At 51.4% G+C, this 21,773-nt stretch overlaps 9 protein-coding genes across 9 annotated transcripts; 5 read left to right on the top strand and 4 right to left on the bottom strand.

Annotated features, from left to right (window-relative positions):
* Window positions 1–176: 176 nt before the first annotated feature.
* PpBr36_10606 (uncharacterized protein) lies at window positions 177–3,230 on the top strand (the record flags this gene model as incomplete). The annotated part of the gene is made up of 4 exons (XM_029897717.1): window positions 177–221; window positions 300–328; window positions 433–550; window positions 633–3,230. 4 exons carry the CDS (start codon window positions 177–179, stop codon window positions 3,228–3,230), a joined length of 2,790 nt encoding a protein of 929 aa, XP_029743949.1.
* A 346-nt stretch (window positions 3,231–3,576) lies between these two features.
* Window positions 3,577–5,151, bottom strand: PpBr36_10604 (uncharacterized protein; the record flags this gene model as incomplete). Its single annotated transcript, XM_029897715.1, has 1 exon — window positions 3,577–5,151. One exon carries the CDS (start codon window positions 5,149–5,151, stop codon window positions 3,577–3,579), a length of 1,575 nt encoding a protein of 524 aa, XP_029743947.1.
* On the top strand, window positions 4,372–4,851 carry PpBr36_10605 (uncharacterized protein; the record flags this gene model as incomplete). The annotated part of the gene is made up of 2 exons (XM_029897716.1): window positions 4,372–4,599; window positions 4,630–4,851. 2 exons carry the CDS (start codon window positions 4,372–4,374, stop codon window positions 4,849–4,851), a joined length of 450 nt encoding a protein of 149 aa, XP_029743946.1.
* An 890-nt stretch (window positions 5,152–6,041) lies between the features above and the next one.
* PpBr36_10603 (uncharacterized protein) lies at window positions 6,042–6,845 on the top strand (the record flags this gene model as incomplete). The annotated part of the gene is made up of 3 exons (XM_029897714.1): window positions 6,042–6,179; window positions 6,270–6,408; window positions 6,529–6,845. 3 exons carry the CDS (start codon window positions 6,042–6,044, stop codon window positions 6,843–6,845), a joined length of 594 nt encoding a protein of 197 aa, XP_029743944.1.
* A 287-nt stretch (window positions 6,846–7,132) lies between these two features.
* Window positions 7,133–10,755, bottom strand: PpBr36_10602 (uncharacterized protein; the record flags this gene model as incomplete). The annotated part of the gene is made up of 9 exons (XM_029897713.1): window positions 7,133–7,933; window positions 8,022–8,140; window positions 8,221–9,052; window positions 9,145–9,460; window positions 9,520–9,881; window positions 9,939–10,028; window positions 10,106–10,186; window positions 10,262–10,543; window positions 10,609–10,755. The coding sequence occupies 9 exons, from the start codon at window positions 10,753–10,755 to the stop codon at window positions 7,133–7,135; spliced, it is 3,030 nt and encodes a 1,009-aa protein (XP_029743945.1).
* Window positions 10,756–11,870: 1,115 nt separating this feature from the next.
* PpBr36_10601 (uncharacterized protein) lies at window positions 11,871–12,410 on the top strand (the record flags this gene model as incomplete). The annotated part of the gene is made up of 3 exons (XM_029897712.1): window positions 11,871–12,124; window positions 12,205–12,299; window positions 12,367–12,410. 3 exons carry the CDS (start codon window positions 11,871–11,873, stop codon window positions 12,408–12,410), a joined length of 393 nt encoding a protein of 130 aa, XP_029743942.1.
* Window positions 12,411–13,390: 980 nt separating this feature from the next.
* On the top strand, window positions 13,391–15,919 carry PpBr36_10600 (uncharacterized protein; the record flags this gene model as incomplete). The annotated part of the gene is made up of 2 exons (XM_029897711.1): window positions 13,391–14,902; window positions 14,948–15,919. 2 exons carry the CDS (start codon window positions 13,391–13,393, stop codon window positions 15,917–15,919), a joined length of 2,484 nt encoding a protein of 827 aa, XP_029743943.1.
* A 717-nt stretch (window positions 15,920–16,636) lies between these two features.
* On the bottom strand, window positions 16,637–16,771 carry PpBr36_10599 (uncharacterized protein; the record flags this gene model as incomplete). Its single annotated transcript, XM_029897710.1, has 1 exon — window positions 16,637–16,771. The coding sequence occupies one exon, from the start codon at window positions 16,769–16,771 to the stop codon at window positions 16,637–16,639; it is 135 nt and encodes a 44-aa protein (XP_029743999.1).
* Window positions 16,772–17,910: 1,139 nt separating this feature from the next.
* On the bottom strand, window positions 17,911–20,306 carry PpBr36_10598 (uncharacterized protein; the record flags this gene model as incomplete). The annotated part of the gene is made up of 2 exons (XM_029897709.1): window positions 17,911–18,444; window positions 18,510–20,306. Coding segments are annotated over 2 exons (2,331 nt in total), but the record flags the coding sequence as incomplete, so codon positions are not given.
* Between the last annotated feature and the right edge of the window lie 1,467 nt (window positions 20,307–21,773).

The raw sequence follows: 21,773 nt of genomic DNA, 5'->3' as shown, positions 1-21,773 counted from the left end.
CACGCCGTTTCCGCCAGTACCTTGGCCGAGCCATCACATCTGCTGCCGGCAAAAAAACACTCGAAACGTTTACTTCCGACGTCACACGCTCTCAATCAAGTAACAACTCCGTCGTTTGAGAGTGGACCTGGGCCTGAGGGCATTGTACTGCCCAGGAGCTCCAGCGAGACGGAGTAATGCAGTCGGCCAGGGCAAAGCCCGACCCGGGAAGGAAGGCAAAGGTGCGTCACACGGCCCTTCCGGCTGGAATGACACGTCAATTGCCTGCCGCCGCTAACACCTTGATGCCATGTCTCCAGCTTGCCAACTCTTACCAGGCACTTCTCGAGTAAGCTTCTCATTCAACCACCTACGGCACGCGCTCGAGCTGCTTTGCTCCTTGCTTGCCGTGGACCACTTACGGGCTATTCACTAATTTACGCCTTTTTTCAGTGAATTCTCTAATAAGGAACTCAAAACCGTGGGAAACTACGCACTTGGTCGGCTGATTGGCAAAGGCTCCTTCGGAAAGGTCTACCTTGCCTCGCACAAGCTCATCAACGGGTCCAAGGTCCGTGTTTCTCCCGCTACTCTCAACCCCAGTCAATCGAAATAGTGCATCGGTTAACATGGTTTGGATCGCATGGAAACAGGTTGTCCTCAAGTCTGCCAAGAAGGATGATTCCAATCTCGCTCGTGAGATACACCACCACCGGCAATTTGTGCACCCGCACATTGCGCGGTTATACGAGGTTATTGTTACCGAAACAATGGTCTGGCTGGTTCTCGAATACTGCCCCGGCGACGAACTTTACAACTATCTACTCAAGCATGGGAAGCTGCCGGTTACAAAGGTCCAGAAAACTTTCACCCAACTCGTCGGTGCCGTTACATATGTTCACATGCAATCTTGTGTCCATCGCGACCTGAAGCTCGAGAATATCCTTCTGGACAAACACGAGAATGTCAAGCTGGTTGATTTTGGCTTCACTAGAGAGTACGAGGGCAAATCGAACCATTTGCAGACCTTTTGCGGGACTATATGCTATTCTGCGCCCGAGATGTTGAAGGGAGAAAAGTACGCGGGTGAGAAGGTTGATGTTTGGAGCCTTGGCGTTATTCTGTATGCTCTTTTGTGCGGAGAGCTCCCGTTTGATGAAGACGACGATGACGACACACGCCGTCGTATTCTATCGGAAGAGCCGAAATATCCCGACCATATTCCTCCAGATGCGCTATCACTCCTCCAAGCTCTGCTCTCCAAACGGCCTCTGCGCCGCCCAGAGCTTGGCGAAATCCTAAATCATCCTTTCCTCGCCGATCATGCACCCAACCAACTGACGATCCTTCAGGCGCAGCAGCCAGCTCCTTTTTCGACAGCTCTGGATAAAGATGTCTTACAGCGCATGCGCAGCGCTGGTGTCAATATGGATGCTGTCATCGAGTCGGTTCTTTCCCAGAGATGTGACTCGCTCGCCGGATGGTGGACACTGCTTACGGAAAAGGAGCAAAGGAAGTTGTTACGAAGAGAAAGGAAGCGCAAGGAGAAGGAGGAAAACCGTATATCACGCCGCTTGTCAACCACCTCCAGCAGACTTGAGCGTCTGGCTACTGTCGGGGAAGAATGGACGGGCTCTAGCAGTCAGTTCGTCAAGCTTGGTGACCCACCCCCGCCGAGGACCAGGGGGAGGACAGAACGCAGAAGTGCACACTATCCGGATCTCCGGATCCCAGACTTTCCCGGACTGAAGGACGTAAACAATGTGAATGGGGGTCTGAGTCCCGACGGCGAAATACCTCCACCGCCAATCGACAAGGATTCCATTAGGTCGGCAAGTTCCTCACGCCACAGACGGCCGATTCCTCCGCCCAAGGAGGGCGTCCTGCGAAGCGCGCGGTCCAGAGGGTCGACACTCCACTTGGTGACGACCAGCGATGCCTTTGGAGGCAGCAGCGGTGGATCAGTTGGGGTTGGTGAAGAAGGCTCGCAAGGCCACGAGGGATCGCAGCAGAAGGTGAGGAAGAAGCCTTCTCAAGTAATCGTGGCACACTGGAGGAACTGGACCCACTGGATCATTGAGAACACGAGACGCAACAGGCATTCGGGCCGGAGGGGAAGTCATTCTACACCGAATTTGCTAGAAAGGGTTGGTAAGTCTGGCAACAAGGAAGCCAAGTCCAAGGATGCCAGTCCTAGACCACAAACCAGCAAGCACTCGACGATGGCCAACTCATCCTCACAAACCAACGTCTCTGGGCTTCCCAAGGGCGTGGTTGCCAACGGTTTCGCTTCTAAAACTACCGCTTCTGGGGCGCTGGCATCACCGACGGGCGGTACAACATCGGGCACTACTGTGCCTCCAATTCTTACTGCTCCAACCAACAGCCACCCGCATCAAAGGGTGGTTAGCGGCGGGAGCGGGTCTGCGGCTTATAAGAGACAGTCGCTGTCCCCATCACCACTCACGCCTCGCTCGGCACTTAGAAGGTCCTCGGCAGGCACGGCGGGACTCCGCGGGCGCAAGTCCACCTCTTCATCTGTATCATCTGTCCGTTCTATGCATCACCACCATCACTCTCACTCCAAAGCTAGCTCAACCAGCTCCAACGGATCTGTGTCTACCAACATGTCCAAGGCCACAATGCACGCGACGCGCTCGCCTCACCACTCAGTCAAAGTCCTCCCGGCGACACCGACAATGTCTGGCTTTCCAAGCAACATCCGGCTCGTCCGAGGAGGCCCTAATGACGCCATGTCGGGCGGTTCATCGATGCAGGCGCCGGGATCCCCGAACCCCTTTGGAATAGGGTCGTCCGTGACGTTTGCAAAGAGGAAGCGTAACATCTTCAAAGGACCAATGCTCGCCTTCGGTGGCAGCAACGGCAGCGGTACAAGAAGTTCAAGTGCCGGGTCGCACTCTCGGTCAGCCAGTGCCAGCGGACTGGGACGAAGAAGTGGCGAGATCACAATCCAGGAGGAGAACGAGGAGGACTTTGCGCCGGGGAATGACGATATCGAAGAGGTCGAGTCTTTTACGCCTGTTATCCGTCGGCCGGGTGAGCGGGTCGAGGAGATTTTCGAGGAAGATGAGGCGGGTGAAAAGCCCGACGATAAGGGAAATAGCGGCACCGAGGAGGCCGTGGATAATCAGAGCAAGGAAGGGTCGGATCCGATGGTAACGCAGCCCATCAGTCCAATCACTCTCAGTGAGCCAACTCTGGGCGATGGCGAGCGAAGGGATCTTCGCTGATGTTTACGAATGTAACGACTACGGGTGTTTTTAATCTGTGCATAGCGCCCTTCTTTTTGTTTGCCTTCTTTTCTTTTTTTTTTTCTTTTTTTTTTTCCACCTTTTTGTTCTTCTCATTTTTGCTGGCTATAGACTCCGGCCCGCGTGTATACTCCGCACAAACTTTGCTTTATGGATATCCCCTGGTGAGCGTCTTTGATATTCTCATAAAATCGGACTCTACCTCCTCCTGGCTGCTTTAGATAGCCGCCATTTTCTGGTCAAATATTTCAGTGAAATAACCTGTTCACGGCAACTTGAGTCACCTATGTATGCAAGTTTGACCGTCAATTTTCTCTTATGTCTTTCAAGATACCTTGAGACTATTTCCTGCCTGTTGCACTATCTGCTCAAGCAGAGCCGGTGCTTCCGATGTGTGCCCTTGTTTCAAATCGCTCACACTGCATCCGGCTATGTTTTCACCCATGCTTAGGAGATCCCTTCTAGACAGCTGTGGCGCGCCGTTCGTGGTTGTGTGGGTTTGTAGATTGGATGCATCGGCAGCCGTATACTTTCTCCTAAAAAGACCCCGCCGGCCAAGCTCTATTTTTGCAATACTGTCCTTGCTGACGCAAAGACCAACATCAAAAGACTTCAGACCTGGCTCGCCGAGCACGGCCAGGGCACTGAGTCCAAAGTAGGCATGATAAACGTCTGGAGGGCCTCCTGGGTGCTTACTGAAACCACCAATCATATGTTGAGTCTTCTCCATCAAAAATCGGCGCGCCGACTCCTCGGCCATGGATACGTCAACGCCCTTGGAGCCGTGCATTTGCCTGAGGATGTCTGCAGTTCCGCACACCCACCAACAGTAGCATGTGTCAGCGACTTTGTTGACTCGTCCGTTGAAACCAACAAAGGGTGGGTGTTCGTCAGTGAGAGACAAGCGGGAGAGCGAGTCTGGTTGGATGAAATTCTCCTCGTCCTCATCTTCGTCGTTGGGCGCATCTTTGTATTCAAACTGTCGAGATGCAAGGAAGTGGAGAATGTACGGTATGTCTATAGAGGACTCGGGAGGCCCCGTTTGCGGGTCCTTTGTGTCGCCTTCGACAGGTCTGCCGAGGAGCGAAAGTGCGCTGACGGCGCAGTATGCGTATCCGGCATGACTCTCGTGCATGGAGCTCTCTGCTACGCCGCCGTCAAAGGTCTGGCCCGCACGGATGTGACGCACAAGAGCCTCGACATCGATATCCTCGACCCATCCGGGGTCTTCGGGCTGCACATCACCGCGCAGTATCCAGCGTATTATGGCAGCCAGGTAGCAGTATCGCATGTCTCGTCCACCTGCAATATTCTCGATCACCGAGCCGGGTCCTTTATCGTTTCCATCGTGTGAGTCGACGTCTGGAATCTCGACAAGCACTTCCCCAAAACTGCCGTCGGGGCGCTGCAGCTTCTTCAGCCAGCGGAGTGTGGCGACGCGGTCGACGCCGTAGAAGACTGTTTCTCCCGAGGCGTCGTCGGCCAGGATGGCAAGAAGGAGAAGCGCGAAGGCGGTAGCTGCTATGTTGGAGCAGCTAGAGTTTCCGGGCTTCGTGCGCCGGGATCCAAAGTCCCAGCCGTCATACTGGTGCGGAGGTAGCGTGTGCGTGGTCGAGCCAGCAAAGCCGCCGGCGGGGTGCTGACACGACAACACCCATTCGCGAAAGTTCAATCGGTCTGTAGCGGAAATGTGGGAAGTGCTCTTTTTCTGTGCGGAATCGGCAGAGGAGGATCTTTGGGTCAGTAGATCGATGCCGGATATGATGAAGAAGCCGAGGGCCATGCGGGTGCTGTCATTGCTCGTGTACTGTTGGGGCAGCAGGGTTCGCATGCATCTTGTAAAGTACCGCAGATGCCTTGCTATATCCAAATTGCCATTGCCCTGCTCCTGGGCGGACATTTCGGACGTCTGAGCGCCTCGAGGACGAGAATATCTTGAGCACTGCTTGTGCCTCTGCTGTCGTGGGCGAGCGATTGAGGATACTTTACCCAAGCAAGCCAAGGTACTTCAGCTCAGGGGCCACCTGCGGCTGTTCCACTATTGCTGTTTACTCCACGTTACCTCCTGAAGGTGTGACGTAATGCGATCAAGCCCCATGGCAATCGACTCTAAAAAGAAGATTCGAAAAAAAAAAAAAAAAAAAAAGCTGAGTCAGCTAAGGGTCCTGCCAAAGACAGTTTACTTTGTTGACCAATCCATCCTGTCGCCGTTAATCATCCATCCCGTCTGCAACCCCACTTCGGACGTGGGGCGCACCGCTCGCGTCAACGTCTGCCGTCTCGTGAATCTTTAGTGGAACTAATACAGTACATCCATGCACTGTCAACCCATCCCCATCTGCAGGAGCAGTTCAGTCTATTACTGACAGTCAATTGTTGACTTGCTTCATTCTGATGAGACAGCTTGATCTGATGGCTAGTTCGGATTAACTCACCTACCCTTCTCCAGCTGTCTTGGTCAGACTCCAGCATTTTGGCCTGCCGCTTACTTTCACTTTATTTTATATACACATGTTTCTTCAACCACCACTATTGGCCTTTACAATTCACAGCTAGGTAGCTGTGTCTACTTCCCTACCTTTTTATTGACCGACAATCCGTTCCAAAGTCTTCCTAACCCTACTCGTCGTGCAGCCCGTATTCAATCGCGCGATCGAGCTTTTCTTCCTGTCCGATCCGAACTTGCAGGCGAACGAAGCATGCGAAACAACCAGAAATAAACCGTCCAATGCAAAAACCATCACGACCGGGAAAAGCGCCAACCAAAGAGCCTCGGTAACCGTCGCAAATATGGCGCTCATATCAGCCAGGACAATCATCACCTCTCTATCCCTATTTCATATCACTCTGGGCTACTTTTTCCTCACAAGCCCCATCACCGTCGCCGACCAAGCGCTCGTGTGGGTGTTGGGCGAGGCTATGGGCATGGTGCGTACTAACTATCCCGTCGATATCTTCCTTGCCCTCACGTCCGTTCGACCTAGCTGACCAAGGACCCTCGTACATCGAATCCCACAGCCCTTCGCCCGCGCCTTTGACTCGCAGTCGCCCTCTCTGGCCTTCCTGGCAGTCATACTTGCCTTTGTCGGCATCACTGATCTCGTCACCCTCAGCCTGCCCGACGAGATCTGCCTCGTTCACCACTGGGGTACACAAGGTTCGTCCGCAGTAGACCCGGCCATCTTGGACTATCTGGCTTTTCTTTTTTTTTTTTTTCTCCCCATAGCTTTTCACACTTTGCTAACTAGGGGTATCCGATGCCCCGTCCCAACAACAGCTCCGCTCCGAATGTCCATCTTTCTCTTCCTCGTCTTTTACACGTTTACGTTCTCGGCCTCGTCGCCGATATACGCCGGTGCGAACCCCCGCGGCATCCTCACCCACCCGTCGGCGCACGTGCACAACCCCGGCTACAAGCCCGCGACGTGGGGCGGCGACGGCCTCAAGAACCGCGTCTTCTTCACCTTCGCCTTCCTGGAGCTGATGTGTTGGTTCTGGGTCTGGGTTACACTTCGTGAGGAGCGCAAGGAGGTCCTCACCAGGAAGGCCATGCGGAGGAGGGGTAGCCAGGGCAGCCACACTTTGCAGAAATAGAATTTGCGACATTAAACGCACGCCGGAAGAGACCGACTTCTTTAAATATCCCTACTCGCTTTATCGCCGTATCTGCCGCATAAACCTTAGCTTCTGTTGTTTTCTTTTCTTTTCTTGTTCCTTGTTTTACCGTTCCCTTTCAGGGCTTGGAGTACTTTGGAACTGTCGCCCCCAACAATAATCAGTCATGGGACAGTAGTTCTCTTTTGTTCGCCCGTGGTCAAAATTACTATATCCCTTGGAAACTTCACTCTTCAACGGGCCCTTGCATGACTTGCTTGTTCTGGCTAGTCAGTCTTTACCATGGTCCATCCTTTGACACCCTCCCTCCAACTGTCAAGCATCCTGCCGGCCCAATTCTCCATGTTGGCGCGGCCGCCTACAGTAGCTAGAACCGCCGCGGCCAGGCCGTCGCTCTGCTCTCCCACCGTCAAGTTGACGACGTCATCTAGCCACCCCGGCTCCCCCAGCTCGGACTTGAGCAACTTGAAGTGATCTCTAGTCTGGTTCAGGACCTCTGCCGAAACCTTGGCTATCTCTTTCATCTGTGCCACGATGTCCTTGTGCAGACCGCTTTTACCCGATCGGTCCCGCGCCAGCGCCTGCTCATGAAGCAAGAGCACAAACGATGCGCCGTTCTTGAGAGCTACCGCAGCCTCGCGCAACAAGGCTGCCGCATGCGGGCTGCTGACTTGGAGCAGGATGTGCTTTCGGCCTTTTGGAAGTGATGTGCTGAAGGCCAGCTGCTTCATTGTCGAAACGGTGGCCAGGATGGCCGACATCAGTTCTGGCGCAGTCAGAGTAACGTCTTCTGAGCGGCTTGTAGTTATCGCGATGGACATCAGCCCAGACAGCAACGTCAGGATGGTGTAATATGCCTCTTCTGCACGGGCCAGATGAGAAGGCGTGTCGCCGAGATGCAAAAAGTTGGTGAATGATTCGTGGAGCGAAGTCAGCATCTCCAAGAGATACCGCAGGTCTTCTTCAGCTACGATAGCTGGTTTTGCTGGCTTGTAGTCCTTGGACGGCGTGAAATCGCACAGTTGGAGGAACTGCTCTGCAAGCAATTCAAGGTGCGAACGGGTGTTCTGTAGAACAAGGCCGAAATTGGTCAGTTGAATTCCAGGCCTTTGCTGCAGATTCCGCGACCAAAGAAAGTGTCCTTAGAATTCTTACCGAAGGTGCTGGCCCTACACCAAGCTGTTCTAGTGGGGCTGGTGCATGAGATGATTCAAGATTCATGACAGATCCTACATCGAGAGTCGTGAAAAGAGTTGTATGGTCGTATATGTCGCCTGTTTTCCTCCCCGATTTCTTCATGTCTTAGTATATGTGACTGTCACCAGGGGATGGTACTGTTCGTTCCTGCACTGACCTAGGAAGGAAATATCCTCCAAGTTCCCCAGTCGCCCTCCCAGCGCTCGAGCTACACGACGCTCTTCAACGACTGTCATGATGAGGGTGCAGCTGTGACGAAGCCTCTCACAATAATCCGTGATCTCCAGAACCGAGCTGTAGCTTCCAGCATCGAAAGCATCCCAGATCTTGACGGGGCATGGATCTCGCAGGGTGTACGAGTAGAATGTCCTCAGGGGTTCCATTGGCGGTCTTGAACCTACAAAGAGTCCGGGTGATATTGTCGATATGCGATCAAAGAAGAGTGGGCTGAGAGAGTCGTGGATGGTTCTTTTGACCCCCAGTGGCAACCATAATTCATGAGAGTAGGATGCGCAGCCAAGAACAATGTACAGCCGCGAGAGAAGTAATCGAAGAGGCGGCTGGTCTGGCGTGCTTTGCAGCTGGGTGTCGAGAATTGCCACTGCCTGGAGAAAGAGACTAAAGTCTACTTGATGTTGCACAGGAAGGACAAGGCTAGAAGATGCCAGGCCAGAGAGCTTGAGAAGGCACATGGCAGCCACAAGAGCGAGATCAATGGTAGGATCTCGGTCCAAATCTGATGTTTCATCGGGCTGCTTCTGGCTGTTGACCTTGCGCAGCTCCATCGCCACTTTTGCAACTTGACGGAGGCAGTCTTGACATTCTTTGCCCGCCAGTACGCCAGAGCAGTATTTGCAACGAGACAAGGGCTTTCGGAAGCGTTTCGCTGGTTCCTTGGCTTCCTCGTAATCGTGAGCTATCGAGTGGGGAGAGGTGGTCAGGTGATATCGTAGCTTGACGTATAGAGAGGAAATATGAGGCGAGTGGTGCTATGACGAAGGTCATGTCAGCTCGACGCATACCTTTGTAACAGTTACGCACACAGCTTGACCGGGGGGGTTGTAAGCTAGAGCGGGCTAACCTTTGTAAATATGCTCTTCATAAGCACCTCGTCCAACAAACAGCGAGTTTCTTCAAAGCTCAACACTTCGACGAACCCTTTCACGTCGTCAAATGCTGATATCTCATGCCCGTATTGTTGGAGGAAGAGTCCGAGCTGCGCCACCCGCGTACTCATTGGGTTACTTGACCCGGGCTCAAACCAGCCGCTGCCTTCGCTCTTGAAGGTAAGCTCAAGAAGCGCAATTCCGATGTTTTTCCTATACATAGGAGGTACTTTCTGCGATTTGGTTGCAGAAGCAAACACCGCAAGGCGGCTTTGTACTAGGCTGAGGCTTCTGCATATAGTCAGCATGGGTTGTAAAACAAAATCAGAGACCGCTCTGTAGTTTCTTACTCTTCGGGGTTTGACATTTTCGCTGCCGCACTTATAAGGGATTTCCATATGATCAGATCGGCAGCAAGGAATGAAGGTGATCCGTCGCTCTCTTCTTTGCTCAAAGCATGGAGACAAAACTCAAAGATTGCCTCCCATTGTTGCTGTTTCTCGAAAGTCTTGAGTGCTTCCATAAGGAGGTGTTTGCGCCCCTCATCGAATTGCTTCAGTGCTCCAAGAACCGGGCTTTTCATGTGGGCAAGAAACTCGGCGGGGGCACTCTGAGCGGCGAGTAATCGGTAATAAAATACAATTTCTTCGTCTGTTCGGAGACCCCTATCCGACAGCTTGCTCTGGTTGTCCTCATTGCTCTTGTGGGGGTTCTGAGAAGATGGTGGTTAGCCAAGTATGGCGAGTTTGGTGCCATATCAGCGACTCACCGACTCGGTGAGCTCCGCGGCTCGTTCAAGCTGTTTCATTGCCAGCATGCCATATATCTTCTGTTTCTCCCTGGGGCACTGCTCGCTGTTCTAGTAAGGAGGTAGCGTTGACAATGTCAGCCAGAAGTCAAGGGTGTACGTAGTCTTTTGGTGCGTCGCTAGCTTACAGAGAGCATATATGTTAGAAGGATGTTATAGTACATGAAATGTCGCTGAACCCCGGGCGTTTTATCCAGGATTGCTGCGATCTAGTTATCGGAGCGTTAGCTAGGATTTTCAGATTCATGCGTGGGGAAGAATAAACAAAACAATATCTTGCCTACCTGCTGGGCATTAACCAGATCCCAGTTCTGGATGCAGGCTCTCAGGCATTGAAGTGCTGCTGGACTGCGCGGGTTCGCTTTGACCCATCGCGACCTCATGGCACCTAGAGTTTCGGTGTAACTAAAGAGGCCAGCCAAGTCCCTGAGTGCCCACTCGTAGAGCTCCAAGGCCTCGGCATCTTTGAGGACAGTGCCTTTCCTCACAAAGCTGTCGATAGATACCAGTGCCGCATGTCTTTCAAGCGGCCCTTCCAGCTGTGTGGCTGCACATGCTTTTACTACCTGTGTGGCTTAACTTAGCTAGGAATTTCCATTTCGAGGGTTATTATAGGACCTTTGACTCGTACCTCGAAGTAGGGGTCGTTGGTGGCCTTGGCCCTTTTGTCAGCCAAACGAACGACGGTCGCCCAGTTGCCATCTCCGAACGCGTTTTGGAGTTGGACGTCAACGCTGTTTTTTAGGGACGGCCTGTAGTAGCTGCCATTGTAGGACATGGCTGTTGACCTGACGCCAGTCTCGGAAGAGTCGTGGAGGGGCGTAGGGGGTTTTTTTTTTTTTTTTTTTTTTTTTTTTTTTTGTTTGGTTTGTTTTGGTTGTAGGCCTTCTTTTTTTCGGATATAGCCAAGTGTTTGTGCTGTCAAATCACCTTCCAAGGTGGTCTAGATTACCTTAGCAAAGGTACCTGTCTACTTTGGGGCTGTGAAGCGGTACTCGATATAGATTACTACAGTAGTCACTGCGAAACCCCTCGTGCATAACTTCTGCCAAACTCGATCCATTCGTTATCGTTACTCGAAGGAAGAGAAGGCTCAGATGACTGGTCGGATGCGGGGCTCTCTTCAAAGTGGGGCACGGCAGTTTTTTTGATGCCAATGTTCCATGCTTGGCGAGATTAGTGGGGAATCCTGGTTAAGCTGGACGGAAAGTCGTCCCACGAACCGGGGTAAAGCCAAACAGTCATCAAGTGAATTGAGGATCGTTTCCCCGTTTCGCTAATGCGAACAGAGCCTGCTTGAAAAATAGTTCGGACTGCATAAAAAGCTGCGGCTCAGGGGGGCTGCTCAGAAAACTTTCCTTATTCTAGAACCAAGCAGGCAGCAAGTGGGAAGGAAGTCGGAAAAAATCTAAACTATCTTTAATTACCTACCCACCTAGGTAAAAGATCATCATGGTTGCTGTTTTACTGCACCCAGGTCTCGGACTGTCGAGCCGGCGATATTTGCAGTGGGTTGGCTGATAGTCCCTTAATTTCAAGTCTGCGTCGCGAACCTTTTGCCTTAGGTACCCGTGGGATCAGGTCTTGGATCTCGTACCGCAAAGCAATAGAAGATTTCCCCCCACCCCCGTCGTCGAATCCCCAGAAGGAAGGAACGTGGACAGCCAGACGCCCTACATGCTAGAGTGGTAATCTTGGTCCCAGTCCTCAAACTCTCTGATTCTTTTGTTCTTGTCACGAATTCGGCAAAACGGCCCCATCACATCTCGTACGACCAAACAAAGATTCACTCGCTTCGTTCTCTTTCCTTTCACCTTACCTCGCCTGCTTTCCAATTCCGGCTCGTGGTCATTCATCTCTGTTACTCTCCTCCAACAGACCAACAAAGCCATCATGTATCTCATCAACCTGATCATCATCCCATTCGTGGCGGCCCTCCCTGCCATAACCATGCGTCAGGCTAGCACCGTTATCAGCGACTCGTGTACCAACATCCAGCTAGTCAACGGCTATCCAGGCAAGGCGCTCAACGACAATCTCAAAGGCATATGTTCCAGTCCTCAGGCTACGAAACTCGAGAGCACTCTGGACCTCAACCAGTGCATCGGTGTCGATCACAGCAAAAGCACGCTGATTTGGTCGCCATTGTAATTTCTCCTGAGGATATTATTTACCAATAGCCTGAACAAAATTGCCAGCAACTGACAGGAAATTTGATCAACTACAGGGGCAAACTCCGCAACTACTGCGACACGTGCAGTCTCAAGGAGGGCAATGTGCTTGCTTGCACATGTAACCAGCAGGCCAGCACACTCAAGTTGGGTAAGTGAATCTTGGCTACGCACACTCTAGTAGCCGTTGTGATGATGCTGACCTTTTGCTGTCAAAGATGACGGAATAGTAATTAGAGATGGCAACCTGTCATGCAAGTAGATAAGGGGGAGAGGCTAACGTGGATAACACCGTGAAGAGTTGAAGACTTGGAATGACTGACTGCCTTGGGGGAAAAGCTCTGCGTTGTTTATGAATAGCGTTGATTACTACATGGTGGGAACATTGGCACTTGTAGGAGCAATGGAACTAATATGAGATCATGATTGAAGGTTTTACGCATGGCAGCTCGCGGAGATTGATCCGGTTTCTATCTTGATGATCCATCCGCCCTTGCCGATAGTGACCCCATCGGTTGATGCAAATCACTCCCTGTCGTGAACATATTTGAGCGTGAATACTGACGTCTCTAATGCGAACCGCCTCAAGTGTTTGTAACTGCCTGAGGTGTTTCCTTTGGTGAATGTAGTGGTTTACCTAATAGCATTCAGCGGCAAACCATTTCTCAGTGGTAACAGGCCCTTTGTATTTGTAAGCGTATCTCTGTACTAATGAAGTCTTTTGATGGAACAATTCATTAAAGAAAAGCAAAAAAAAAAAAAAAAAAAAAAAAAAAAAAAAAAAACACATGGACTTGACAGCACCAACCCCTTAGATTTGCACCCTAGCTGCATCACTTATCAACTTTACCGTGTTTAGCAGGCACGCTGATATCCTGAATCCGCAAACAGCTATTGAGCTTCAATTCTATGTGGCTCGTCTTTCAGCTTTAAGTCTAGACTCTAGACTAGTTACACTTGCTCCATTTCACTTTCCACTCACTTTCTGGGTCAACCTCTTGTTTCTGTCCATAAATCTCATAACTTTTCCTGGGAGTTGGTTATGTCATATACCACGTGCTTTACTCTTTACATTCACCAGATCTAACACTGGAGTCCGACTTTCACAAACGCGTTTTGCCACGGCTCAACTTTGATCAGTCGAGGTTTCTTCAAAGAAGCAAGACCACTTTAATTTCTCCTTACCACCATTGATTAGCTCGTCATCTTTCTTCAGAACAGGTCTCCTTACGATCACCAACTATGCCCCCGATCAGCACACCGCCGGCTCCGCGTAGCATTTTGCGCAATCGCTCACTACAAAGCTCTTATGTTTCGTCATCAAGGAACAAGGTTTGCTTTGTCGATCTAACCGGGGAAGATGGAGGTTCATTGCTTAAGACCATCGGGAATTCTTCGGCATCCAAAAGTCGCACGGCAGGCCGGGGTCTTCCCGCGCCTCAAGTCAATAGCAGCCCGCCAAGTCCAGTATCTTCTCCTTCCGCAAGGACTGCAGCAACTCTATCTGCCAACAAGAGCCGGCGATCTTCCGAGGCGGCTGTTGCCGCCAATTCCATTTCACCCCGTGGACTACCTTCTCAGACTCATCTCCCCACTGATCCTCATAGCTTACACAGCTATAGTGCGCGAACTGCGCAGACTCAGCCCTCCTCCTCCTTCAGAGCAGCTTCAGTTGATCCAGATGCATTACCAGCTTGTATCTCGGGTCTCAAGCCAACAGATAGATACTCTGCAAAGAACAAAGCCACACCAAACATCATCGATCTGACCACCGACAACAACGTGGCCCCAGCTCAACTTTGGACCGAGGAGAAGCTGCCCAGTCTTGACGATGCTAAGGCACAGGTCTCCAAAGCGATTCGGAAGGTGAATTGGAGCCTCAGAAACGACGAGCGCCTCAAGGACCAGCTTCTTTTCACAGAGGAGCTGCTTGCCTGGGACTCGTCGGCGTCAGACAGCGACTCCCAGCGGTTCGGCAGGAGGCAGAGAATCCGCGGCACGAGATACGTCGCCAACATGAGTCTTTTGCCCCGAGCTCTCGAACGGTCATCCAAGACCGGAGTCCCACCCATCGTACCCACGACAAAACGGGGTCAGAAGCCCGCCCAGACCTCTGTGGACCGACTGATGAACGACGGCATCGAGAGGGGCTTCAACAAGGATTGGCTACGATCGACGATTGGCAGGAAGACCAGAAGGATCAGGTTCCACGAAACTGGCATTGACTTTCTGATCGCTACAAGGAAAGAAAAGCGGCGACAGGAGAGAGAGGGCGATGAGCGCGCCCGGAGGAGAGTCGAAGAGTGCGACAAGGTGCATATTGCTCTTGCTCTTCTCGCCCGCGACTACAAGTCAAATCACGCAGGCCGACAGGATGAGAATGTACCAGGCCCCGAAAAAGCTAGCCATTCAACTGAGCTCGACTACAAGCACAAGCCCGTCATTGTGCAGAGCTCCACGGCCAGGTCTCCCTCACGCTCTCCTATCAGTGACGGCTCTCTGAAAGATTGGGCGGATGCTTTTAGTATCCTCGACTTTGACGAGGCTGGTAGGCTCAGGAATGCCTCTCCTGCCCTTGAAGACGGATCTGCCCAGTCACTTGTCTCACTGCAGCGGCGAAGGAGAGAACAAGCTCCCAGTCCTGGTCTCCCCGAGGATGACATGGCCACTGCTCTCAAAGGTCATTCTAAGGATCCCGTTCAGCAACAACAGCATTGGGACTCTCCAGATGAGATGCCCCGCACAATCCCCGATGTTGACAATACTGAAGCCGTTGCAGATACCAGCTCGACATCGTAGAAAGGGGCCGAGCCGGCATTTGCAAAGAACAAGGCTGCATTCTGTCCCGATACAGTCAAGATTAAGCCAGAGGCAGGCCAGCAGTCATATACCGGCATCTCTGATGATGAACTTATTGCTCTCAAGCGGGAGAATCTCGAAGAGTCTTTTGCTGATGAAGAGGACGAGATCCCCAGACATACTCCTTCCCAGACATTGCACCGTAAAGCGTCACATTACGGTGTACCATCAAGGTCTTCTTTGGTCCACATCAAGTGCGAAGCAACGTCCGATGAGGAAGCTGACAGCGTTATCGCGGCCAATACTCCTGCTACTATTTTCACTGGGCCGAAGCGGCCTGTCGCGCCAATCAACGACTTTGGCCTACCGGCATCTTCAAAGAAACCCGGCAAGAAGACGCTAGCCACATTTCCTTCGGTTCCACACCTTCATTCTAATCCATTACAGTCGACTTTTCCCCATGCCAACCTAGGCAAATATGATCAAGACGTCCCCCGACTATCCCTAAAGCAGAGTGGTTCCCAGGCAGACCACCGACAGTCTTCTGCTTCCAAGAAGCGAAAGACAATTGAAGACGCGGAAGGCTGCCCTGCACAGAGCAAGAAGCCTCGGAATTCGCCGACAACCAACGTCAACCATACCAAGTCGGACGACAACCACCAGGGAGGCATGGCTCCCACCACGATCAGCGCCGATGTGCGGGAGAAAAAAGTTCTCAAGAACAGGCGCGCAAGGCTCAACAAGAAAGCAAGAAAGGAGCGACAGAGAAAGGAGGAGGCACGAGCCGCTGCGGTGATGGCCAAGAAGAAACATGTCAGGGATGAGCAGAAGAAACCAGACGGCAAGGCACCGGCCACGACTCCACCCAAGATCAAAAAGGCAACGGACGAGAAGAACACTTCTGTCGCCAAGTCGCCGGCAAAGGGGCTTTCAGGCAGGGGCGACGGGAGAAAACGCTTTTCCACGGGTTGATTTTTTTTTTTTTTTTTTTTTTTTTTTTTTTTTTTTTCGCTTACAAAAACGCCACGCCGATCTCCTTTGTCGTGGCAACGAAACCGTGCGCTGGGTACGAGAACCGAGCTTCACCAAAGTTTGAAGTCGGCGGATGAAACAGAGAGAAAGAAAAAAACAGAAGAAATTCAAGATGGCTGAAGAGAACAAAGTAGGCAGAAGGTCGCTGCATGCGATGCGGCCGCCAAAGCTGGCGGGCAGCCATGTTGCAACATGGCTGTCTTGAAATATGCCGACCTCGCCAGCTGGCGCTCAAGCGTCTTCATGCGACCCCGTGTTTACAACAATATCTCACTGCTGTTATGTCCTGGCGTCTCTCAGTCTGGGACCCCATTTTTCGCGAGTTTTGATGGCGCATTTTATCACAAAATATTGTTTCGTTTTGTTTGAATTTGTGTTTCCGCCAAATCATCTTCCAGTCTCATTTCTATCACAATAGGAGAAAACTCCATTCCGAAAGTCTTGTTTGTGTTTTGCGTTGCGCCTATTCGCCTGACTGCCTGCCTGTCAATTCTCATAACAGTCGTCACCTGGATCTAATTACTTTACTCCATGAAACCCGCCTCTCTAGGCGACTAGTCAATGTCTTGTTGTGTACCCGGTTCCAGGGAACTTCTTCATATATCCCTCATCTCGGTCTTTGCGGAGGCAGCATGCTCTCTCTCCATCAAATAACTATCAATGCCGGTTCTTGAAGCAGTTGAAGCCGCAGATATTAAACCTCCACGGCCCTCGACGCACACCATGCCTGTCGGCATGGATGCTCGTTCCAAAGCGCCGACCACCAATGCCTTTGCTGTAGAAGAATGGCATGTTTGTGTTTGCGTTTTCTTTCTTCTTTTGGGGAGTGCCGCTGGAGGTTTCCTTTTGTCGCAAGACTTCTTTTTGTCCCGATTTATTTTGCTTATCTTATTTCTGCTCTTGTATTTGTTCCCTTTTGTATTCTATTTATCCTAGAATTAGCTTCTACTGGTACGCATCTATCGAGAGTGCACCGGTGTTATGGAGAGGGGGGATAACACCCGAAATAACAATAGAGGATTCTACTTCGGACATTTCTCGCGGTACGACTTGCCTTCTCAGGTTTGGGGCCGGCTAGAACGGCAAACCAATCTTTGAAAGTGTATTACTGGGTAATTTTTTTATTTTTTTATATTTTTTCTTAGGAGTGAGTGAGTGGATTCGTGAATCTGTTAAAGTGACGCATCCCAAGGAAATCCGGCCAAGCTGGAGGACTTGGTTTATTGTTCTTATAAACCCACTTTCCATCGTAACGTCAATTTTGGGACGGGAGGAAAACCAAGGCAAGTGGTAGGGCAGAAGTGTCGACGTTGTGGTTTGGTGACGCAGTTGCTTGGCATGCGTCATTGGTGTTCTCAAGTGTTGAGCTCATGACGTGCATGCATCCTGCCCTGCCGTGGCACGGAAGAGGTGACACGATTACCTAGACTACAGCAGACTGTCTCAAGCCCGTAATTGATACCTGTATGTCGGTCATGTGGGCGACTATCAACCTTCCAATCACCACAACGAAAAACCGTCTATGCTGTGCAAATAGTTTGTTTGTAAACACTTTTCATCGTGATATTGAACGGTCTTTGAGAACATAGCCAGGTTATGTCCAGGTACAGTAACGTTGACTGGGCGCAACTTTCTAGGTACCTACCTGGGTTTGTATACCCAGATGAAGATTAAGAATACAGAATAAAGCGCGATTTGGAGGGACAAATCTCCAGATCAGCTTGCAGCGAGAAGTTATAACTAACAGTATAAAATCCGGCCCGGTCAAATCAACGCCCCCCAAAAGAACAAAAGGCTAGGGAAAACAAATCTTTAGACGAAGCCCAGTTTCTCCAGATTGAATACTGGGTATATACATGACGTCGAGCGTCGAACAAATATTTGGCCAAATAGCAAGGGGCGGTTGCATGCAGTCATAAAGGGCGTGACAATCAAACTTTGCCAGCAGAGCGCACGGCATTGATCCATGCGTCTTCCTCTCCAGCACGTCCAACTACGCGTTGCGACTTGGAATGCTTGTCGGAGCCTAGTGATGAAGACGATGTGGTGCAAGAGCGGCCTTGAAGGACGGTATGGACTTCTGAAGCGCTGGTGGTACCAAGCAAAGACATTTCGTTCTCCGTCATTAGTGCCACGGCGGCACGAATCAGAAGCTTGTCTCCCTCGAAGACATAGACGTCCCACAAACGTGCGGCAGCGTCTAATGGTAGGTGAGAAGTGAAGAGGCCAGTAAAAAGGTCGCACAGGTATAGTTCGGGATCATTGTCAGGCAAGTTGGTGATATGATTGTGCAGAGCTGGCGATTTGTGGGCGAGAGTTTGAAGAATAAGGCTGTATGCCGTAGCTTTTGCGCCAGGGTCGGCGGCGTAAAAGCTAAGAGGTAGTGGTCGATTAAGCACATTTGCCAGTGCGATGAAAGATTCGGTTGCAGAGGGAAGGTTAAGGAGCAGAAGAGCCGCCATGGTCTGATGAGATGATTTGTGTTAGCACCAAATATGACACCGTCTCATGGATAAGAGTCAGAACTTACGTTGCATCCAGCAACATACCCGATATCACTGCGGTACATGGCATAGGCGGAAAGAATATCAACAAGGCTCTGGTGTAAAGGTCCTCCTTTCTGGAAGATTCTGAGGTCGGTCCAAGTGGCCTTCTCAACGTCTCGTCGGATGGCACGCACCCAGCTAGCATATTTTTGATCGGCAGGTGTGGACTTTCCTGCAGCCTCCCGTTCCTCGGCCTCGCGAGCGCGACGAAGCGCGGCGCGATATGATGTCTCGGTTAGGCCCAGCTCGTTTCCAATGGCTCTTGTCCAGACGGCTCCTCGACTCCTTGGTGCAACTCCTCTCCACCAGAGCTCGCGAGTTCGACGCTCCCGAATGGCTTCGTTCCATCTTGGGAGCACGTCAAACTCCCAAACTTGCATAAGAGTATCCGCCGCGACGTCTTTGCATTCCGATTTGAGCTTCTTAGCCGTCTCTCGCCGCCTATCTGCCTCTGCGCTCTTTGCCATCATCTTTTGGTATTCTTTCAGGTGACGACGCTCCTCGGCAGGGTCCTTGGGTGGTAGCCATGATGGACGGGTCCTCGAGAGCACGGCTTCTTTTTCTTTAGATATCGGCAGGGGATCAATCATAATACTACTCCTGCGCAGCGGTGGCAATTCTGGCAATGCTGATTTGTGACGTGTCTTGCTGTCGTTGGAGTCAGCTGATCGGGGTCGATTTGTGGGCATGGAACCCGTGCTGGACCGCTGAGCGGACTTTTGCTGCAGTTCATCGGCATGCTCCTCCAGCTTCTCGGTCAGTTCCTTTGCTTCGGCATTCAGTTCAGCCAATGCAACCGTCCAGCTCTTAGTCCGCGTCTTCATCGGGCTCACAGTGCCACTCGGTGGTGTGGATATGGGGTTGGGACCGTAAGAGGTTGGTGGCGAGGCAAGCGCACTGTCCGTTTTCCAGGTCGGTGATCTGAGAGATCCATGTGCCATGGCAACGGCAGGAGTGCCATTGCCGATGCTCCTAACCCTCTCCTTGGGTCCACGATCCGGGGAGTTGGCCTTGGAGCTCACCTGACTCCTCGAACGTTCGGATTGTGGTCTTGGGGATATCGGCACGTTGTCCAGAATGAGATAGTCGGGGATGTCATCATCGTCATCCTCGTCGCACTCTCTTTCCAGCTCCAAAGATGACTTGCGCTCATGGGTTGCTTGCCAACTACTCCTTCGCGGTCGTATCATCGCTATGCTTGGATCCCGTGCAACCAAGGACAAGTTGGGACTCTGGCTCCTGCGGCGCCTCGAGGGTAGAATGGCGGCATTGCGTGGGCCTAAGCTCTTGGAACGAATGGGGCTTGTCATGGGCGCGGGATAGAGTGTGTTGAGATTTGTGCTGCGTACATTGATGGTCCGAAGGTCGGTGGTGTGTAGCGGGGGGAATTTTGGCCGTGTCTTGGGTCCGGTAGTGATTTCTCGCAAAGGTCGTGTCTTGCCCAAGTCCCTAGGGGCGGGCAGGCGTGGTGCTGACTTTGCGCGGGAGGCGGCTCGTAGGTCTGTCGGGTACGAGGTGCTAAAAGGGTTGGGGGCTGTCTTGACGGGCGCCTCCCGATCGAGGTGGGTTGCAACATCGTCGAGTCCTATCTCCTCGAAATGGCTAACGTCTGCCAGGACGCTGCTGTCGTCAGAATTCCGAGAGTGGAAGGACGAGGATTTGGATGACTTCGAGCCGGTGAGGCCGGGAGGAGAGTCGGCTCGTTTCAGTGAAGCCAGATGATTCGCCATTGGGGGCTCGTGTAGCATCATGTTGGCAGATGGGCTGTGTTCATTCTTTGGCTAAGACAGTACGGAACGCTCCGAAGGTATACAGGTACGAGGCGAGTAGACGGGCTAGAATCACGCAACCAAACGGCCCTCTTCTCTCGACCTTGTTTTGGGCCGTGTTGAGATCTTCCTTCGGGATATAGGGGCGCACCAAACGAATTTGAATGCCACCTGTGGTCGTCGGTTATGGGTATCGATCGCCTTTGCCGATTGGCAGGGCTCCGAAGGCCGGCCGGGTTTTTGGTTGTTTTCAGTCGCGAGTAATCAGCTGAAATCCGGGTTAAAGTTTGAGGTCTTCCAATCTTCCAGGGGAAATGAGGTTCGTCTGCAGGATAGAATGCTGTGATTCGAGAGTCCGGATGGCAAGAGTTGGGATGTGCAGCGGGAAGATGCGCAGTATCAACCGAAGTATGCGACGGACCCAGGCCTGTGAGTGTCTCGGGCGTGTCGGGTTATTCCAGGCAGCCAAAAATAGAGTGCAGGGAATATCGAAGGAATTGACTCTTTTAGTCGAAAAAGAAGATGGCAGTACACAGTCCCTCCTTCAAAACAATAAGCGGAAAGGATCGCAACGAGCGAGCGACTTTGAACAAATGAATGACTAGGAAACGAGTGTTGGGTTGACAAGATAATTGTCAGACTCGACAAGGACTTGTCGGCAAAGGTAATGTTAAGAAGATAAAAAAATAAAATAAAATAAAAATAATGAAAAAAAACAAAGAGCGTGGGTGGAGGAGATAAGACGCAATGAATGACGGCAAAGAGGGTAGAGAAAAGGGGAAAAACTTGGATTGAAGATGCAGCCCAGCCCGATCACGAATGATGCGTCTAGGCGGTAGAGCGGTAATTGACCGCTAGCACAGAGAAAGAATTGAATTGATTGCACGAACAAGCAATCAGGCCCGGTGGATCGCCCACCCCAACCCTCTCTCTCGACAAAAGAAACAAGGCACCGCTAACATCCTGGTTCAAGGTCCCCATACCAATTTGTTAGTGTGCAAAGCAAATGAGACAATTCACCCCCGCGCTTCTACGACCGAATCAAATCATCCAAGGTACCGGCCAGGGGCGCTGGACCGCCCCAGGGGGATAACACAGGTATATTCCCTGCTTGATGCATCTATGAGGTACATCGACGAGGTTTTATCCAGGGGTGAAGCGGGAAAGAGGTACTTCTTTGTTGTTGGTATTTGGTACAGTATACCCCATTTACTTGGATTGACCCTGAACAAGGAAGAAACCATGCTACTACTGTACTGCAGGATGAAAAGTTGTTTTGCCGTAGACGACTTTTTTTTTTTTTTTTTTTTTTTTTTTTTTGCTCAGTTTCTTACGACGGTTTGGCTGCAGAATCCATTGGAGCCGACCTTTTTCTTTGTCTTTCTCTAGTTAGATTCAAGACATCCATACCCAAAGCAAAGGGTCCTTCATTACAAGACATGATTGTTGGCTGCTAAAGGAATTCGAGACCACTAAGCC

Source organism: Pyricularia pennisetigena (assembly GCF_004337985.1).
Source record: "Pyricularia pennisetigena strain Br36 chromosome Unknown Pyricularia_pennisetigena_Br36_Scf_10, whole genome shotgun sequence".
Lineage (NCBI taxonomy): Eukaryota > Fungi > Ascomycota > Sordariomycetes > Magnaporthales > Pyriculariaceae > Pyricularia > Pyricularia pennisetigena.
Note: the sequence above shows the minus strand (reverse complement) of the source record. Positions and strands in the feature narration are given on the sequence as shown.